At 47.1% G+C, this 18,755-nt stretch overlaps 1 protein-coding gene across 3 annotated transcripts in view; it reads left to right on the plus strand.

Annotated features, from left to right (window-relative positions):
- Positions 1-7,822: 7,822 nt before the first annotated feature.
- ARHGEF7 (Rho guanine nucleotide exchange factor 7) overlaps positions 7,823-18,755 on the plus strand; it is a 131,620-nt gene continuing 120,687 nt past the window's right edge. For 2 of the 3 annotated variants that reach the window (XM_065829636.2, XM_065829637.2), the window contains exon 1: positions 7,823-8,149. In XM_065829636.2, coding sequence (XP_065685708.1) covers positions 7,985-8,149 — 165 coding nt within the window. In that variant the 5' untranslated portion in view covers positions 7,823-7,984. The remainder of the gene's footprint in view (positions 8,150-18,755) is intronic. The other variant, XM_065829638.2, reaches the window with a different exon arrangement.

An 18,755-nucleotide genomic window follows, 5' to 3' on the forward strand; every position in this document is an offset into this window, starting at 1 on the left:
CCAGAGGTGCATAGAGATTCTGGGGCAAAGTAAAAGATTTCAGCTGCTGCTGTCTTGGTGTATCCTGTCTGAGGGGGCAGTAACAGCACCCATGCAAACCCTTCATCTAGGGAGGTGAAGCTCCAGTAAGGTAGGTAAGCCTTCAGCCGGGCTTGTGCTGGAAGAGTTAATTTAGCTTTCTTTCAAAAGGAGCACTAAGAGAACATCTTACTGCTCACTGGCAGTGTCAGAAGTAAATCTGAAGTGAACTGGTGATGATACAAAGGTCTATAACCTAAATGGATATAATATAAATATGGGATCATGAGGGCTAGAAGGGTGAAGATGCTAACTGTAAGGCAGATGGTGACGTTTATTGACTGTAGCATTTATTGACTGTAATACTTATTGACGGATCATTAAAAGGCTTCTATTGCCTTGGCACTTCAGTACCTACTGCATAGGAAACAGAGTGAGTCAACAAATCGTAGAACTAAAAATAAAAGCTCCATCAACTCATGTGGTCTGATGCAAAAATAGTCCGGAGAGCACTTGAAAGCTTGGTCAAGCTGACAGACGTAATGCTCAGCCTTGATGCTTTAGGCCAAGCTTTGCTGCATTAGGCTGAGCCTTGCTGCATGCCAGGCTGGGACTCTGGCCAGGGGCCAGAGGGAGCAGGTTCCCAGAACCCTCCCCTGAGCGTGCCTTGCTGTCAGTACTGGCCAGTGCAAACCCCAGACGTGAAAAATAGCAAGGGTGGCCCAGCAGACGGTAACACTTGCTGTGTCACAGGGACACGGTGATTTCCCATGTGGATGGGGACGAATCCAGTTTGATAGTTTTATCAAATGTAGCCAGTATGTTGACTACTCCTACAACTGTGAATGAGAATCCCCTTGTAAACCTCAACAACCAATAAATCCCATCAAATTACCTGCTCAATCCTCTTCCTCTTTACCTGAGCAAAGTGTGGCCATGTCATCATAAATACGCGCATTGGTACATTTTGTTGCTGCTGCTCAATGCATTCACCAAGAGCCTCTAGCCTCTCTGTGTTCTCCTTTCCCATCCCATGTGCTGCCTTTCCATCCTCCTGTACTTCAGAAATGTCTTGAAAACTGCCTGTCTCCGGCCAAAGACTTCGGAATAAAGTGGGGGACAGGCTATTCACACCAGTAGCAGGACACTACTTCCCTCTGGTAAGGACTGCATGTTTAAAACCAAAAGGGGCATAGAGCTTTGGCAAACTTTTATAGGACTGAAAAATATGAATAGAAAATGATCTTACAAAATACACCCAAGCGTCATTCTGTGTAGCTTCCAGCCCAATAGGTCTGTATCTCAGAGAAAAGGATTTTCTTCTATTAACCTAGTTTACTAAGTGAATTTTCCACAAGGCAGTGAACGAGCATCATTAGCATTCACTCTGAGTGAAAGACTGGCTTTGACTGTGGTTCTGCTTATTTGACTTCTCTCACTAAGCCTTATCCATCATGACGAATGCTTGGCCCACTTTGATTCTGGTAGGCGTAAGGCAAAGTCTGCTGAGGAACGGAACCTGGGTGAAGTCCAGTCCCTGCTACTGCAGTCAAGTCATATAATCAGTTTAATGCACTCGTTATATTCCTTTCTAAAAATGGTTATTTGCCCCACTATTTCTTAGCAGCACTGAAGATTTTTATGGCTAGAAGAATCAAATATCTTTTCCTGATTTCCATCACAAATTTAGTCAGGACCTGTTTATTTCCATTTGTTCTTGTGCTAGCATTGTCCTTAAGCTTAAATACCTTTTGCCTGTCTGTGATATTTACCCACGGATGTATTTATAGACAGCCCTCCTGCCCCCTTTCTCAGGCTTTGTTTCACCAGGGCAAACAAGCCAAGCTCCCATAAGATCACTGTCAGTCTTCCAATGACTCTGTTTCAGTGTGATTTAATTTTTCTGGAACACAAGTATCCAAGCCTCTGTGCTATACTCCAGATGAGGTTTTACTAATGACTCTGGAACACTTTTTATCTTTACTCTGCCCAAAATTCTTCATCAAATACATCCTAGAATCCAATTTGCCCTTTTTTATGAATGGTCACATCAGTCCTCTGTAATCAGAGAGCTCATTGCAAAAGTTTTAGAACTCTCTGTTTAAGAAATGTCACAGATTCATCAGCTTCAACGGAGCTGTGACAGCTTCCACCAGCTGGGGATCTGCATCTGATATTTCAGCTTGCAGGACACAGCTTTCTCTGTGGCTGGCCTGAAATAGTGGAGCTCACTGCCAACTCCCCTCCCCCAAGACCTTCCCCAGGGGAACCACTGATTCGCTTCCACCCGGTCTGCAATGTTGAAAAAGCACTTACTCCATCTCATGCTAACAAAATACAGGGAAAAAATTGGCAAATACTATCCATTCAGTATGCCTGTGTTTAAAAAAAAAAAAATCTGAAAATCTCAGCTCCTTTTTCTTTAAATTCAAAACATTTTCAATCATTTTAGCCGGTTTGATTTCTTGCTCTTCATTTCTTTCTCAGTCCTTATTAAATGCGAAAAAAACTTTTGAAATGGCAATTAAAATAGATTTCTTTCCGTGGAGAAAGCCTATGTAACTGCACTACTGCCTATTGTCCTCCTAAATTTCTTCCTTTCTCAGGTCTATCCTTCATCTTCTATCATCTGTGATTTAGACTAAGTCCTTTGTGGCAAGAACCTTCATTTTATATTCGTCTCTGCCTAAAGCAGAGACATTATTTGTTTCTGAAAGTATAAAGAATGTAGCAGATCAATGCCATTATCCTGAACTGCACTTAGAAGACAAAGGCAGCGTGGCTGTGGAATTGATGCTCTCAGAGCATGGAAGCAGAGCTACATTTTGAGCTACCACAAACTTGTGAGAGGACTATGTGGATATTTCCATCTAAAGATCATAGCCAGGGAAAAAGCTACAAAAGCACTAATATATAAGGATATATACATATAATAATATATAGTAATATAAGGATGTAAAGCTACAGAGGAGGACCATGAAGTTGGTGAAGGGTTTAGAGGGGAAGCCGTATGAGGAACAGCTGAAGTCACTTGGTTTGTTCAGCCTGGAGAAGAGGAGACTGAGGGGAGACCTCACGGCAGCTACAGCTTCCTCACAAGGGGAGGAGGAGGGGCAGGCACTGATCTCTTCTCTCTGGTGACCAATGACAGAACCCAAGGGAATGGCAGGAAGATGTGCCAGGAGAGGTTTAGGTTGGACTTTAGGAAAAGGTTCTTCCCCCAGAGGGTGGTAGGAGCACTGGAACAGGCTCCCCAGGGAGGTGTCACGGCCCCAAGCCTGACAGTGTTCAAGAAGAGACTGGACAACACCCTCAGACACATGGTGTGAACTGTGGGGTTGCCCTGTGCAGGGACAGGAGTTGGACTCGATGATCCTTGTGGGTTTCTTCTGACTCAGGACATTCTATGATTCTAATGATTGTGATAAAGCTTGTAACGCACAAAATTGTCTTAGTTACCCCATCAAATGAAGCAGTTTTTAACAAAAATTTTGACTGCTAAGACTAAGATAGCTAAGGATCTGGCAGCAGCCTGGACTCTGAGCTCAGAGACCATGGTGTCAATAGGCTGCAATGATTTAAAATAAAGATGTGGTGACAGTATTTCAGCTTTTGAATAGACCTTAAAGGCATTTGCCCAGGAAGTAGAAGAGCAACCAGGCTAGAGGCTTGAGAGATTTGGAATCCATATGCAGGGCTAAATAAATCAGGGAGTTGAGCTCTGAGGTATTTCTCTCACAGCTAAAAGCCCTAACCATCTCAGCATCCCTGTTTTCCCTCAGACGCTGTGACAGGTGCCTGCAGCTCCCATGGAAGAAAAAGGTTTAGAAACACCTTTTTCTTTGCTTTTTCTTTTTAGGACTGGCCTGGACATTTCTGCATTCAGGACACTGCATACTGTGAACCCTATCTGAGAGGCCCAAGCCTGCCTGGCCAACCAACATAGAATCATTTCGGTTGGAAAAGATCTTTAACATAATCAAGATCAACCATTACACTGCCCTGGAGCTGAGCAGTTTGATTGACAGGCTTCTCAGGACCAGAAATTTTGCATCTGCCTATTAAAAACTTGCAAGATAGTGAAATAATTGGTTCTCTGTTGGTGGTGTTTCTGCATTGTCACCTGTGTCAGTACCACACAGCTCATGGATCTGCCTTCCAGAGTTCAGCAACACCATCTTTGGCATATAGATTTTAACTGACACCTTCAGCTGACACGTAGTCAATCAACAGCAAAGAGAACTGGTGATATTGAACTTGTGATAGCTGGTTTCAGGAACTGCAATAGACTAGCTTCCCTGCAAGCCTCCAGATACTTTTGAAAGGTAGGTTTAACTAGACATGGAAATATATCTCTGAGCTTAATACAGAAGCGTTCCTTTGTTGGGGCAAGGTTTTTGCTCAGAGGGACATAAACCTCCCTGGGCTAAAACTACAGTGATAGTTACATACAGCATGTGAATCCCAGCACAGTGATTGATCCAGTATGACCCTTACATAGCTAATTGCAGACTGTCAAGGCAATTTCTGTTCAAGCCAGACCAATATTTAATTAGCCTCCTCCCCATTGGAATCCTGACCTTGGTTTGGCACCAGGAAAACAAAGAGTCGTGTATCCGGCCAAAGCATCTCATTGCTGCTCCAGGGGCAGGCAGATGAGATAGTAACAACTGAAAATGAAAAATGCCAAATGAAAGTCCAAAATGAAGCAGCAGCTTTCTCTATCTCCTATTTCCTTCCTCTCCTGCTCTCCCCCTTCTAAAACCTGTTGCTCAGGCTAAAAGACTAAATAAAACCTGCAGAAGTACAATTGCCATTTAGTGACTTTCAGTTAATTTATGGCACAAAATACAGGAGATATCTCTACTGGCAACTTTTTGGTCAAATCGAAAACTGGCAATTTATTCCTGCTGTTTTGTCTTTCAACTGCTTGCTAATCTGTGGCAGAAATTTACCTTCTACCTCATGCCTACCTGGTTTCCTTAGTAACTTCTCATAAGAATATGATAAAAGCTTGGGAAACGCCAAAGAAATTGTCAACTGTTTAATATATATTTACTTAAAATGATGCACTGTTAAATCTACTAGGTCTCTGCCAAAGATGTCTGACATATTTCTTTCTCTCTTGTTCATGAAAGTGTCCAGATATGATTAAACAAACAAACAAAAAATCAAAATATAAAAATCTCTTTGCTTGTGTAAAGAGATTTAAGACCTGGAAGTTACCTGGACATACAAACATGCTCCATATCTATCCTTTATTTATGAGAGTCTGTACCAAAGTGACTTTTTCAGCTTTGCATATATTTAAAATGTTTTGCAGAAAAATGTGGTTAGAATCATGCCTTTTGATGTCTTCAGAAAGAGTTTAGGTTGCTTAAACATTATCATAAAGGGTGCTTAAATAAAGATATTATCAGTTTATGATTTAGAAGCAAAAGTGGAAGCATAGTCAGCACAGAAGAGAATCAGAACAGTTTAATTTTGAAACAAAGTAGTGCAGATTGACAATAATAATGTTGCATTGTTTTTGTTGCTTCAAAACTCCCACCATGGCATGGGTTCCACTTGATGGATAGTGCAGATGCAAAATATCCGTCTGTTCTATGAGCTTGTGGTATAAACGGTCAGTACTGAGGCACACAGGAGGAATGGATAAAACAAGGAAGCAGTGCAGAGAGTTTGGGTGGTTTGCAGTAAATACATTGTAAGGGAAAATCTGACAAGAAGGGAGATCTGACAAGGAGGGAAGCCAGGAAGGGACTGGCATGCCTCTAAATCTTTTTGGCACTTCCACATTATTCCTCTGAAGATTTGAAAATGGTTCCCCCACCTGTGATAAGTGTCTTCCAGGTAGGTCATCTACAGGACCTTCCAATGGCAAAAACCAGCCACGTTTGTGTTCTTTGTAGCTAACCAGCTGTTGGGTAGAAAGCTGTTGCTCAAAATATATATGGAAGGGGCAAAAGGAAAGACAAAGTTTCAAATAGCTAATGCTAACTAGTTTTGGAAGAGGTACCACACCTCAGGCATCAGAGTTTAAGAAATCTGCTTCTATTATGGATTAGAAGGAGATCAAATGTTGGAGTTACATTATCTCATACCCAAATGGACCTCTGTCTATCTGAGAAACATGGGGGTCCAGGAGGGCACTCTGGACCAGGAAAAGAACCCAACAAAGATGCAGCTCTTGGGCTGTGGTGAATGTGACAAGCTGGGCTGGAAGCAGAAACAGAGAGATGATCTCAGTGTTGGCAATGACCCCTCTAACACTGCTGAAAGCAGTGTTGCCCCTCAAGGGGGTTTGGTGGGGTGCAAGGGGAAGGAGGCAGAGCGTGGGCCATGGCAGCATCGCCTCTCCAGCATGTGTGCCACATCAGAGGGGCTGATGGCGATAGGGGGCCCTGGAAAGCGCACACCAGGTCTTAACAAAAAAAATAATAGAGATTGCACACCAAGTGCAGTCCAAGCCAAGTCCTGAGGCATGGGTTTTGCCAGAATAAAAAGCATAGCAATGCTTTCACCACTTTATTTCGGATTAGCCTTACTCATCCTTTGGAATATTTACACTGGCTTCACAACTAGTGCCACAGACCGTAGAGGTGGGAGCTGGAGGGAGGAGCACCGGGGAGGCACATGGCAAGCTGCAGGTATGATGCCCTTGTGGCCAAGAAGGCCAACAGTATCCTGGGGTGCATTAGGAAAAGTGTGACCAGCAGGTTGAGGGAGGTTCTCCTCCCCCTCTGCCCTGGTGAGGCCACATCTGGAGAACAGCATCCAGTTCTGGGCTCTCCAGTTCAAGAAAGACACGGGATTACTGGAGAAAGTCCAGCGGAGAGCTGCAAAGATGATTAGGAGTCTGGAGCATCTTTCTAATAAGAAAAGGCTGAGAGAGCTGGGTCTGTTCAGCCAGGGGAACAGAAGGCTGAGAGGGGATCTCTTCAATATTTATAAATATCTCAAGGATGGATGTCAAGAGGACGGGACCAGACTCTTTTCAGTGCTGCCCAACGATAGGATGAGAAGCAACAGGCACAGACTGTAACACAGGAGTTTGCATCTAAACATGAGGAGAAACTTCTTTACGTTGAGGGTGCCAGAGCACTGGAACAGGCTGCCCAGAGAGGCTGTGGAGTCTCCTTCTCTGGAGACATTCAAAACCCACCTGGACACATTCCTGTGTGATCTGCTCTGGGTGAACCTGCTTTAGCAGGTGGGTTGGACCAGATGATCTCCCTTCCAACCCCAACCATTCTGTGATTCTGTGACGGAGGACACCGAGATGAGCCAGCGATCCAGCCGCTGGGCTGAGGCTCCCTAACGGGCTTGTGTGTGAGAATGACGAGCACAATGCAAAAATCGCGTCAGCGGCGTCAGCCGGGCCAAGAACCCGCTGCCGGTGCTCCCACAGGGAGCCGGTACCACATCGGTCTCCCACAGCCTCGCACTAAAGGCCCGTGGGGGCTTGTTCCCAGAGCGACGGCGCTGGCGTCGGATGATGAGGAGCCAGCGGATCCGGTAACTTTTCCTCGCCCCTAAGGAAGCCACCGGCTGCTCCTTCCCTGCGGCGCGGCCGCCCCGCTGCGCGCCCGCGGAGGCGCCGTCCGCTCGCTAGGGGGCAGCCGCCGCCCGCCCCTCGGGGCGCGGGGGGACGCGGGTCGGCGCGGTTGGGGTGCGGAGCGGTGCGCGCCGTTTCTGCGGGCGCGCTGCCCCCCCGCGCGGCGGGGCCGCCTGCCGCCACTGCCAGTGATGTCATGGGGCGGCGGCGGCGGCGGCGGCGCGGGGGCGGGGAGGGGGCGGCACTGCAGCTGCATGTGTCTGTAGCGGCGGCGGCGGGGCCGCGGCGTCGTCATCTGCATTCACATGGGGGCGGCGCCGGCCTCCGCCTGAAGCCCCCGCCCGGGGAGACACAAAACCCACGCGAGGCGCGGGGTGCTGCGACCCCCGCCCCGCCGCTGCCGCCGCCATGAATTCGGCGGAGCAGACCGTTACGTGGCTGATCGCCCTGGGTGTGCTGGAGTCGCCCAAAAAGACCATCTCCGATCCCGAAGGGTTCCTCCAGTCCTCCCTGAAGGACGGGGTGGTGCTCTGCCGCCTGCTCGACCGCCTGCTCCCGGGCACCATAGACAAAGTAAGTGCCCGGTTCCCCCCACTCCGCCCCCCCGCCGCCCTTTGTGCAGCCGGGCCCGCCGCCCCCGGACCCGGCCTCGTCCGCCGCGGGTCCCCCCGCGTCGCCTGCGCCCGTGTGGGAGGGAGGGGGGTCCCCGCGCCATGACGGGGTGAAGGGCGCGGTGGGGCGGGGGGAGTCAGCCCCGGTCGGGCGTGCGCCCCGGGGGGGCCGGGAAGAGAGCGGGGAGCGGCAATGGGCAGCCTGGCTGAAAAGGGCTTCCCCATTTAGGGCCAGAATTCTGCAAGAGTGTTTTACAGGAAAAAGAGCAAAATAGTGCCTTACTCTCTCAAGTACTGGATGTACATTGGAGAAGCTTTTTTTTTGGGGGGGGGGCGTGGGGAGCGTGTTATTGACCTTTTCTGGCGTGCTATGAGCCGGCCGCAAACTTGTCTACGCAACTGCTGGAATAGTCGGTGTCTCACCTCACTTGGGAGGTGATTCAGCTCATCCCTTCCAGCTTCTGAAGGACATTTTAATGTTTGATGCTTAGTTCTCTTGAAAGCTGTTTTAGCGTTATTTGGGGTTTTTGACTGCTTGGTAGCCTGTGGGAAAAAAATCTCGCTCTTTTTGGGTTGAAAAAAAATGCGTTACAGCTCTATTCTGTGTTGCGTTTGAAGAAAATGTACTCTGTCAGGTAACTTTTATGTGTTATGTGTGCATACGTAATTCCTGTCGTAGTTCAGCTAGAGGGGAGGGTTTTGATTTTTGATAGTGTGCCTCAAGACTTGGGACAATGCTGTTGTTTCCACCTGGCGTTCAACAACGTAGCGCACGTAGCAATCAACGTATTGGCAAAACTTCCTTCTGAGCTGATACGAGGTGGTGAAGAGAAGATTGATGAAGGTCATTGCTATGCTAGTGGGACAGCTCTTTGCTTGAAAGTAACACCGTATTTTTCACCTTTTGCAGTTGTCAGACCACTGCATGCATTGGAGCCTGCTGGTAGTGGGCTTTTGTTACCTACTGTGGCTCTTTTTCAAGTAGTCCACTGTCCCACAAAGCTGCAAACTGGTACCTTGAGCTCAGTAGGGCACTGGGCTGGGCTGTCTCCCTTCAGTTCTTCAGTTTGCTACTGACTGGGGCTGTTACTGGTTTGTGTGGTGCTGTAGTGTGAAGGTTATGCCTCTGCTCTGGAGTCCTTCTCTACTGGATGTAAGTTGTTCCTGCCACCCTAAATTCACAAGCAAAACAGGAGGCAGCATGAGGCTGCGGAAACCCTACAAGAGTCCCGGGCACCATTGATGGGCGATGGAAGCAGTGAGGGCGGGGGCAGTGTGTCGGTGGCGGTGTGAGCTTGGCTAAACTTGGGGTCCACCGTGGTGTCTGGTGGAGCTAGCTGGGACAGCTGAAGCCATTGCCTACACCGCCAGCTTTCCCTGCCACTGTTTTGCTAGAAGGGGTAGTAGAGCTGAAGAGGCTGTGTCTGCTCCTGGGGTGCTGTGGCTTTGTGGCACTGGTATGTGAGGTGCAAACTGCTGTCCAGTGCACTGCACTGTAAACAGTGGCTCTGGAGTGGGTAAATGTCCTGCTCCACTGTCCAGGGTGACGCATGTGATGTGGGGCTGAGGGCAGAGACCCCCTCAATGTGAGGATGCCCTGCCTGGCTGGCCATCTTCTCAGGCAGGCTCTGCCTTTGCCTTCTTGCCCCCAGGCTCTCTTCTCTGGTGCCACGAAGCCCAAGGAGGGTTTTGGCAGCCCATCCCACTGTGCCGCTCCAGGCACCCCTTCTGAGCACCTCTCCAAAATCTTGGACTTTGGGGCAGAAAAGATCTTTCCCCTTGTGCTGATGTCAGGCTTAGTACTATGGGGTCCTGAATTTGATTTGAGGAATGGGCTTTACCAAACGACGAAATAAATAAAAAGGCATGACAAAAATAAATGTTAGAAAAGTGTTTCCCTACTTAACGTGCTTTCCTGCGTATAGTTTAAGTAGGGACAGCTCAGTTAGTGTGAACGAGAGGCTTTCTTTTCTTTTCATGTAAAAAGGAACAATACCTCTGATGTCTGGGAAAAGGGTCCATTGGTGGCACCCACACCCAGAGGAGGGTGTGCAGAGGGGTGCAGCTCCCCACAGCCTACCCCACCACCAGCCTGACATGCAAGGACCTGTCAGGGGGGCTTGTCGTGGACCTCGTGGTGCGGAGGCGTGGGGTTTGCTACGGGCTGGGACGGCTGCCAGGACGGGAAGAGGGCTGGAGGTTTGCAGCATCCCACCTCCCGAGCTCATCCCGCATCGAGCGGGGTGCTGGGACAGGTGGCTGCTGGAGGTCCCTGCCAACCTCGCATGTCTCCTTGGCTTTAGCTTAGGTAAAGTCTGGGGAGAAACAACATTTTGTTTTTTATTAACTTATTTTATTTTTTTTTTTTTAGACAATCTTTATTTTTGTGAGGGGAACGGTGCTTATTTCTGTGGGCCTTTTATGTTGCACTTTCTAACTTGTAGATGCAGCTGAGAGACTCATGAACTCATTTTCACATCCAACATTGTGAACAGTAATTTTTTATAGAATCAGAGTATATATTACATATTTCTTTCATGCTCTCAGCTACCATTATAAGTCAGAGCTATTTCCACAATACTTTCTTTTTATTTGTTTGCTAATAAAAGCATTACATCTTCACTGTATTATGCTATTTTTTCAATGTCTTTTTTTGCTACTATTCATTAAGTAATTTCTTTTTATACCGTGTGCACTTTAAATGAGTCTTTTTATTTCTTGTTTGTCCTGAAAGCTTCCAGTTCAAGCTGGACTCTTCTGAAGTCTGAAAGATACAAGATTTGTCCCACAGATGTAGACTGATAGAGTTCTTAAGATCATTTGAGATCATAACTTTCTATAAATATCTGACATCAGCAGACACTTTGAAGACTCACAGAGCTCATTTTTCTGTAAATGCAAAGTAGTAACTAAAACCACAGAGAACATAAAAAAATACAAATTATAAATAAGAACAAATGTTTATCAGTTTGATTTTTTTAATGTTTTCTAGAAAATAGTACAAATGTATTTCTTTCTTTCAAAAAAATGTTTAGAAAGGAACTTCAATATGTGCAGGAATGCAATAATGATTTTTTTTTTTTTTTGCATTTTGTGCTTTTTAAAGCCTCTGAGTACCTTCAGAGTAATTAGTAGAAGATATTTCATAAATAAAGGTTGTGTGACCATGAAAGGAATGAAACACTTGAAGGTCAAAAATCACATTTTTCCAAAGTCGATGAAAGAAATTAGTGGGTTTCAAGGCTGGTTAGAAGGTTCTTCCTTTAGATTACTGTGTATTTGTATACCATCCTTGCACAGAATAACATACAGAGCTGCTAGTCAGGAAGTTTTGGCTAAATTTGTTTACATTACAGTCATTTTCTATCTTGAACAACAGTAAAGAGCAAATATTAAATTCACCAGATTCCAAGAACTCTGAATTAAAATATTTTGGAAAGTAATGTTATTACTGACTGTTTCTCTCAATTTTGAGTTCCTGTTTAATGTCATTATGATTCCTTTGCATTTTGAGAGAAACAATGACAGGGTAAAACAAAATAGTTTGGTTAGGCAGTGTGATGGGACTGCTCAATAACCTTATCCTAAACACGAGAAATTAACAAAAGGGAGAGCAGTTATTTTAAAAACAAAACAAAACACAAACCCGATAAAAACCACAACAGCTTCCCCCACCCTGACCAAACACAACCATATCTTAATTTTATTTAGGATCAGATATCTGTACTGAAACACGCTGGTGTGTTGATCTACTCTAAAGGACGGGGAATTGCTGAATTCAAGGCTGTTTGAATGAAAAGCCGCGGTTTCAAGTTACAGGATTTCAACCCAGCGCTGTAAAACTGAGTGACTTTGATGGCAGGGGAGAGGGTCCCCGTGGAAGCATTGCAGTGCTTTTGTCTGCCGCTTAGATGTTTTTCCTCGCAGAGATCATTTTCCAAACAGATTCCTCCATCGCAGACCAGTTTGACCCACTTTTGACGTTGTAAACAGAGATCAGAACTGGAGCGGGAATTTTCCTTGTCATATGAGGCTTCGCGCTCCATTAAGTTTTGTTTGTACTTTCATTTTTGGTCAGCTGTTCGACAGAAAGCATCGTTTTGAGGGCAGCTTTGTGCCGTTCAGGGAAAATAAGGGAAGACACATCGGGGGATGCGACGCAGCAGCCGTTTGGCACTTTGTGGTGTCCCCTCCCTGCCTCATGTCAGGGGCTCCTGGAGGGGACGAGAGCAGCTGGGTCAGTGCTTTGAAGCCAGGGGACGGGGACACGTGTCGGCTGTGCGGCTGGGGCTCGCACGCTTTGCCACCCCTCCATCAAACAGACCGTCCCCAGCCCTTGCACCGAGCATGGGACTCAACAGCCCCAGAAGCTGCTCTGCTGGCTGCGGGGGGCTGATCTGAACTGCAGCCGCCTCCTCATGCTGCTCCTGCATCGCCAGGGTGTGAGGGGAGCCAGCGTGAGGCCGGCCCCAGGAAAATAAATCAGTTCTCTTTCACTGACTGAAGCTCAGTGTGTGGCTGGAAGAAAACTTTGTTCTCCGTGTGGAGGATTGGGCACCTTGACATTGATTTGGCTATTGATTGGGATAGTATCAGGACTGATGGCAGCAAAGATAAGGATCTTCCTATAAATACCTTGTATATCAGTATTATTCTCTTTTTAGTGATGGAGGTCTTTGGCTAAGTGAGGCATTCTGAATTATAATTTAGGAAGAAATTAACTCTTTGCGACTCACAGGGCAAATGAATTGCTGTGTGTGAGCGCAAGCACTGAAGAAGAGTCAGAGTCCCCAAAAGGAGGGTTCAGGCTGCCACGTGTGGCACCTGTCTCGCCAGCCTTGTTGGTGTGATGGCTGTGAGCAACCAAGGCTCTGGCAAAGTGAGATTTATGTTCTGTCCTCTCTGATTTCACATGGATGTATCAGTGCTAAATACTTTTGTCCTGTTGTGATGAGGTGTGACCTGAATGTGCTGTTTCAAGCATTGCGAAAGAAGAAAAAAGGAAAGGTGTTGGGGAGCCAGAGGTAATAACAAGTGGTGATTTTTATAGCCCAGTACTTTGCAGAGGGTGCAGTGCTGGCCTTGAGCTGGCTGTGGAGCCCAGGCAGAGCTCGGGAACCGTAGTGAGCTTCCCATCAGTGGTGTGTAGAGGTAGCTGCTAAGGCAGCAGTGGCCAGGTGCTGGTTGCCCCTGAGCAATGTGAATTTGGGATATTCCTCTGGGAGGATGGCGCTGCCCCTGCAGCCTCTGTGAGGCTGTCGGGGTCTGCCTGGCTGAACCAAAGGACTGTCCTGCCTTTGCTTGCTGAAATCCATTGGGAAGGTATTGCAGATGCTGGTATTACAGCAATAGCAGAAGGTCATTGTAGGACTAGACCTGGGAGGCAGGAAGCAAAATCTGCATTTTAATGTGCACATGCTCTTTCTCTCCCCCCCCCACCCCGGCAATAGTCGTTACGTAGAGCCTCCCAAGGAGATTATTGTGTTTCTGGCAAGAATAATCCATGCCGGGCAGCTGTGCCTGCCATGGCTGCATGCTTGGGGAGCTCTGGCGTCTGTGCGGATGCTGTTGCTCTGGGGTGTAAGCACCACGAGGACGAGCCAAGTGCTGGGGGAAAGTTATGCCAAACAAAGTCATTAGCGTGCCTTTTTCCTGAATAGATGCTGTGCTCATAAGTGTTACTGGGAGCTTCTTCATGGGATCGTTTGGTCCTGCTATGGAGTTATCTTTGGCCAGGTTGCCATTTAACACGTTACTCTTATTGCCTTGTGGGAGCAATGGTGCATGCATGCACTGAAGGAGAACGACCTTGCTTTTTCCATCTATGTGCTGGCTCTGTAATCCTGGTGGCAGGGATGTCATCTAGAGAAACATGGTGTGCCTGTGTGTGCTGAGGAAGCAGAGGACATGCATCTGTCAGATCCTGTTAATGTGGAAAGGTCTAGACTGAATAAAATAAGGGCATGCCAGACCCTGAGGAGAGGGGGAAATTAAGGAAATGATTGGTGATTAAATTGTTTTTGTGAGAAAATGCAGAAAGATAATGTAGTTTTGCTTGTCTTACTCTCATTAATGTTCTTTCCACAGTTTCTGGATACGTTCTTTCTATGTCTGTGCTTAACATAGACAACAAAAAAAGCAATTCTTTAGCCCTCATGTGCCCAGCTGCTACCAAGAGCATTCTCCGAATGCTGTGTCTGTGTGGGGAAAGGAGAGCATGCTCCCTCTGGCTACTACTGTGTGCTTGTGGCTGAGGGCACCACCTTGTTCAGTTGAAAATGTGTAAGATTGTAATTCAAACCTTAGAAAAACTGAGAGTTTGGCTTCAACATTGAAGTTTGCAGATTATGTATGTGTATAAGTGTATTTATACAAATACATTTTTAAAATCTGGCTTTGAACCACTGAGGGGAATTCAATAAGCATCTTCCTTAAGTAACAATTTTAATTAGTTGTTGCCCAGTGGCTGTGATTTGAAGAGCTGGAACCTTAAAGCATTTCAAGTGTGACAGGGCTTGCAAAAAATACTGTGAGCTGGCAGCGTGGAAGCAGCGTCGGTCTTGCACCTTGGTTGGCTGCACTTTGCTGCCTGATCCTCAGCCAGTGTGACACTCCTGCGCCCTCCCCGACTTCGTTGCCTGGAGCAAAACCACCTTCTCTGCACATCTCTCGGGATGATGTGGTTGCCACCATCACCCACCGCTGGCACTGCGGAGTTGAGGAGGATTACTGGCCTCACCTGTGAGACATTCCCGTCACTTGGCTGCTCACCATGGAACCTTTGGCACCCGGTGGGCAGAGTTCCCTGTCCAGCTGCAAAATGCTGCTCTGGTCTAAGAGCGTTTCATTCAGGTCTCCATTTTCCTGCTCTGCAGTGAGCGCCGTCAAACAATGTTGGCAGCTTGCCCAGGAGAGAGTCTCCACGATAGGGCTTTGGTGGTCCTATAGAATATTTTCACACACAGAGAGGGAGGGGAAAAAGCAGTAAAAATTGTGCACCCCCCCCCTCCTGCCGGTGCAGCTGTGCTGACAGACAAGTGCTTTTGTTGGCTTCCTTAAAGTCATTGGGGGAAGCAGTACCGTTAGACTGGCAGAGGATTTCCCTCTCTGGCATATGTTACATCCACACTGAGGAGCGATGCCAGCATATCTAGCAGCAGAGCTCTCCCAGTGTAAACAAACCCTGAGTGATTGGACTCCTGAAGCCTGAGCTCATACCGCATCAAAACAGCGACGCTGTGCGGGAAGCGCTGAAGGGTTTATATGGGAAAGGGTGCAGAATCGTTACCCATCAGCATCCCTTCACTGGGGAACCTCCTCAGGTAGGGTCTCTCCAAGTGCTGCCTGCATCTGGAGAGCACCTCATCAGCCTTTTTCCACTCACTGACTTCAGGGAAGTACACATTTTCCTGCAGGCACCTAATGCTGGCCCCCCTGGAGCTCTGCAGCATCAGGCTGGTAACACTGCATGGGCTTGGTGACAGTGGCACGCTAGCTCATTTCCTCTTTGTCTTTATAGCAAGAAAATAATCAAAAACATGGGAATTAGGGGTAATACAGGGTGTTTCAAAAGATGGACCCAGTTTCAAAGCAGTGTATTTCATGATGACAACACATTGCATTTACACAAAAATTTACAAATGGTTTAATGAGTTACTGAGTTTCAGTAAGCTTTTTAAAAATGCTCCATGTTCCCTCCACCGATAGTGGAGGGACATCCCTCCGGATGATGGTTGAATTCACTCCAAACGCCTCTCAGAATGTCTTCTTCCACTGAGATCACCGCTGCCATGATTCTGTTCTTAAGGTCATCCAGGTTAGTCACTAATGGTCGCACAAAAACATGTTCTTTGATGTATCCCCACAAGAGCAAGTCGCAGAGTGCAGAGATATAGTGATTTCAAATTTGGTCCATATATTTGAAACACTCTGTAGTTTGCAGCATTTAGGAAGCACTGGAATGAAGATTACTCCTGCAGCTACAACTAATGCTCTCATGCATATATATGAAATTCTTCACATGCACTCCTGTGCATGTGTTTCAGTAGGACTCCTACCTGGTTCAGTTCACAAGTTGAGTGTGCAAGTGGACCGTCATTGCCATTAAAAAGGCAGCTGTCAGTCTTGTGTTTGCTAAATGGTATGTGTTTGGCATTCTCAGTTTCTTAATGCTATCTGATGTAGGTTTTTCATGTTTGGCATTCTCAGTTTCTTAATGCTGTCTAATGTAGGTGGGGTTTTTTTGTGTATGTGTTTTTTTTTTTTTTTTTTTTTTTGTGAAATATAAAAATATATTGGAAACTTGAGAAAACAAAATACTGTCTGGAATGTCCCAGCGCCCTTAACTTACTGTGTTTGTATCTTACGGCTTGGTCGAATACCTGCCTCCTGGGAGTCAGTTTATAGCCTTTGATGGGAATTTGATCAGTGTCCAAGGGAAGTAACAAAAGTACTGTACTTTGACTGCAAAGAGCGGACTGTTTTCTTGAACATTGTTTAACAGGTACATATCTGAAAGGATGAGCTGGAACAGCTGTGTCAGTTTTATAGTATCATTTTCACTGGCAGATTAAAGAAAAATGTGGTTGTAGTTGCTGTGTAAGACTCAAAGAACCAGTTCATTGAGGCTGCCACAGACCTGGCTGGCATTTTAACCAAACTGCAAATTTCCTTTACAAACTTGGCAGAACTTAGTTTTTGAGGGCTATTTCCAATAAGTGGCTGAGGCAGCTAAACCAGAACATCAGTGTGTTTGAATGTAGGTCACTGTTAATGAAGGCTGGTCAAGCAGACAAGCATTTGTGAACACGTGCAGGCAAAGAACTCGAAGAGCCCGAAGAGTCTTCATTCAATCAAAGTGCTCCTGGTTTGTATTGGGTTTGCATGGCGAGGTTTTGGTAGCAGGAGGCTACAGAGGTGGCTTCTGTGAGAAGGTGCTAGAAGCTTCCCCTGTGTCTGGCAGAGTCAATGCCAAGGCCAAAGCTGAGCCCATCAGTTGTGGTGGTAGCACCTCTGGGATAACATATTCAAGAAGGAGAAAAAAAAACCCACTGTGCAACAGCAGGCTGAGAGGGGAGTGAGAAAATGTGAGACACGGCCCTGCAGACACCAACATCGGTGAAGGAGGAGGGCAGGAGGTGCTCCAGGCACTGGAGCAGAGATTCCCCTGCAGCCTGTGGTGCAGACCATGGTGGGACTGGCTGTCTTCCTGCAGCCCATGGAGGTCCACAGTGGAGCAGAGATCTACCTACAGCTCAGGGAGGACCCCACATTGTAGCAGGTGGATGCCCAAAGGAGGCTGTGACCCTGTGGGAAGCCCAAGCTGGAGCAGGCTCCTGGCAGGACCTGTGACTCTGTGGAGAGAGGAGCCCAGGCTGGAGCAGGTCTGCTGGCAGGACTTGTGACCCCGTGGGGGACCCATGCTGGAGCAGTCTGTTCCTGAAGGACCTCACCCTGTGGAAGGGACACTGGAGCAGTCAGTGAAGAACTGCAGCCCATGGGAAGGACTCATGCTGGAGAAGTTTATGAAGAACTGTATTCCATGGGAGGGACCCCATGCTGGAGCAGGGGAAGAGTGTGAGGAGTCCTTCCCCTGAGGAGGAAGGAGTGGCAGAGACAACGTGTGATGAACTGACTGCAGCCCCCATTCCCCATCCCCCTGTGCCGCTGAGAGGGAGGAGGTACAGAAATCAGGAGTAAAGTTAAGCCTGGGAAGAAAGGAGTGGTGGGGCACAGGTGCTTGAAGATTTGGTTTTATTTCTGATGACTCTACTCTGATTTGATTGGTAATAAATTAATTTAATTTCCCCAACTTGAGTTTGTTTTGCCCACCACAGTAATTGGTGAGTGATCTCTCCCTGTCCTTATCTGGGTAGTGATAATGCAGCTTGGTGGGCATCTGACATCCCGCCAAGGTCAACCCACCACATGGTTCCAGGTGCCATAGAAAGGTGGAAGTTGAAGGAACATGGAGCTGTGGCTGATGAGTCAGTATGGCAGTAGGGCAGCAAAGGAAAGGTGGTGGGATAAGGTTGTGTGGTAGAAGAGTAGGTCTAAATGTGGGACTGGGGTTTGGGATTGGACTTACTGATTGGGAACATGATGTTGTGTGATCTGAGGTGGGATAGAGGAAAGGATGGAGAACAGGGACTGGTGTGGTGAGGTAGGATGTGCAGCAGAGGAGTGTCAAATGTGGGGTTAGCTGTGCTGATAGCTGTGGAGCAAAGCAGTGGGATCTAAGAGCTGCTGCTGCAGCTGTCACTAATAGTGATGTCCAGATCCAAGAGGTTTGGGAATTTCCATGTGAAGTTACTTAATAAGAACTGGACACCTGTCCCTTCTCAGAGAGGATGCACTGTTGAGTTCTTCCAGAGGACACTCAAAGGACCCTCCTAAGTCTAGGAGGTGACTGGAGTTTGGGATGCTAAGTAGAGGGAGGCACACTGTGTTTAAGTCCTGGATGGGGCCACAAGCATAGATGCACTTTTGCTTTTGCCTGCTGCATTGTCTTAGCTCTAGGTTAACTTCAAGGCCAGGTATCCTTAGCAGCATGTAAGAATTTTAGGGTG

Source organism: Patagioenas fasciata, chromosome 1 (genome assembly GCF_037038585.1).
Source record: "Patagioenas fasciata isolate bPatFas1 chromosome 1, bPatFas1.hap1, whole genome shotgun sequence".
NCBI lineage: Eukaryota > Metazoa > Chordata > Aves > Columbiformes > Columbidae > Patagioenas > Patagioenas fasciata.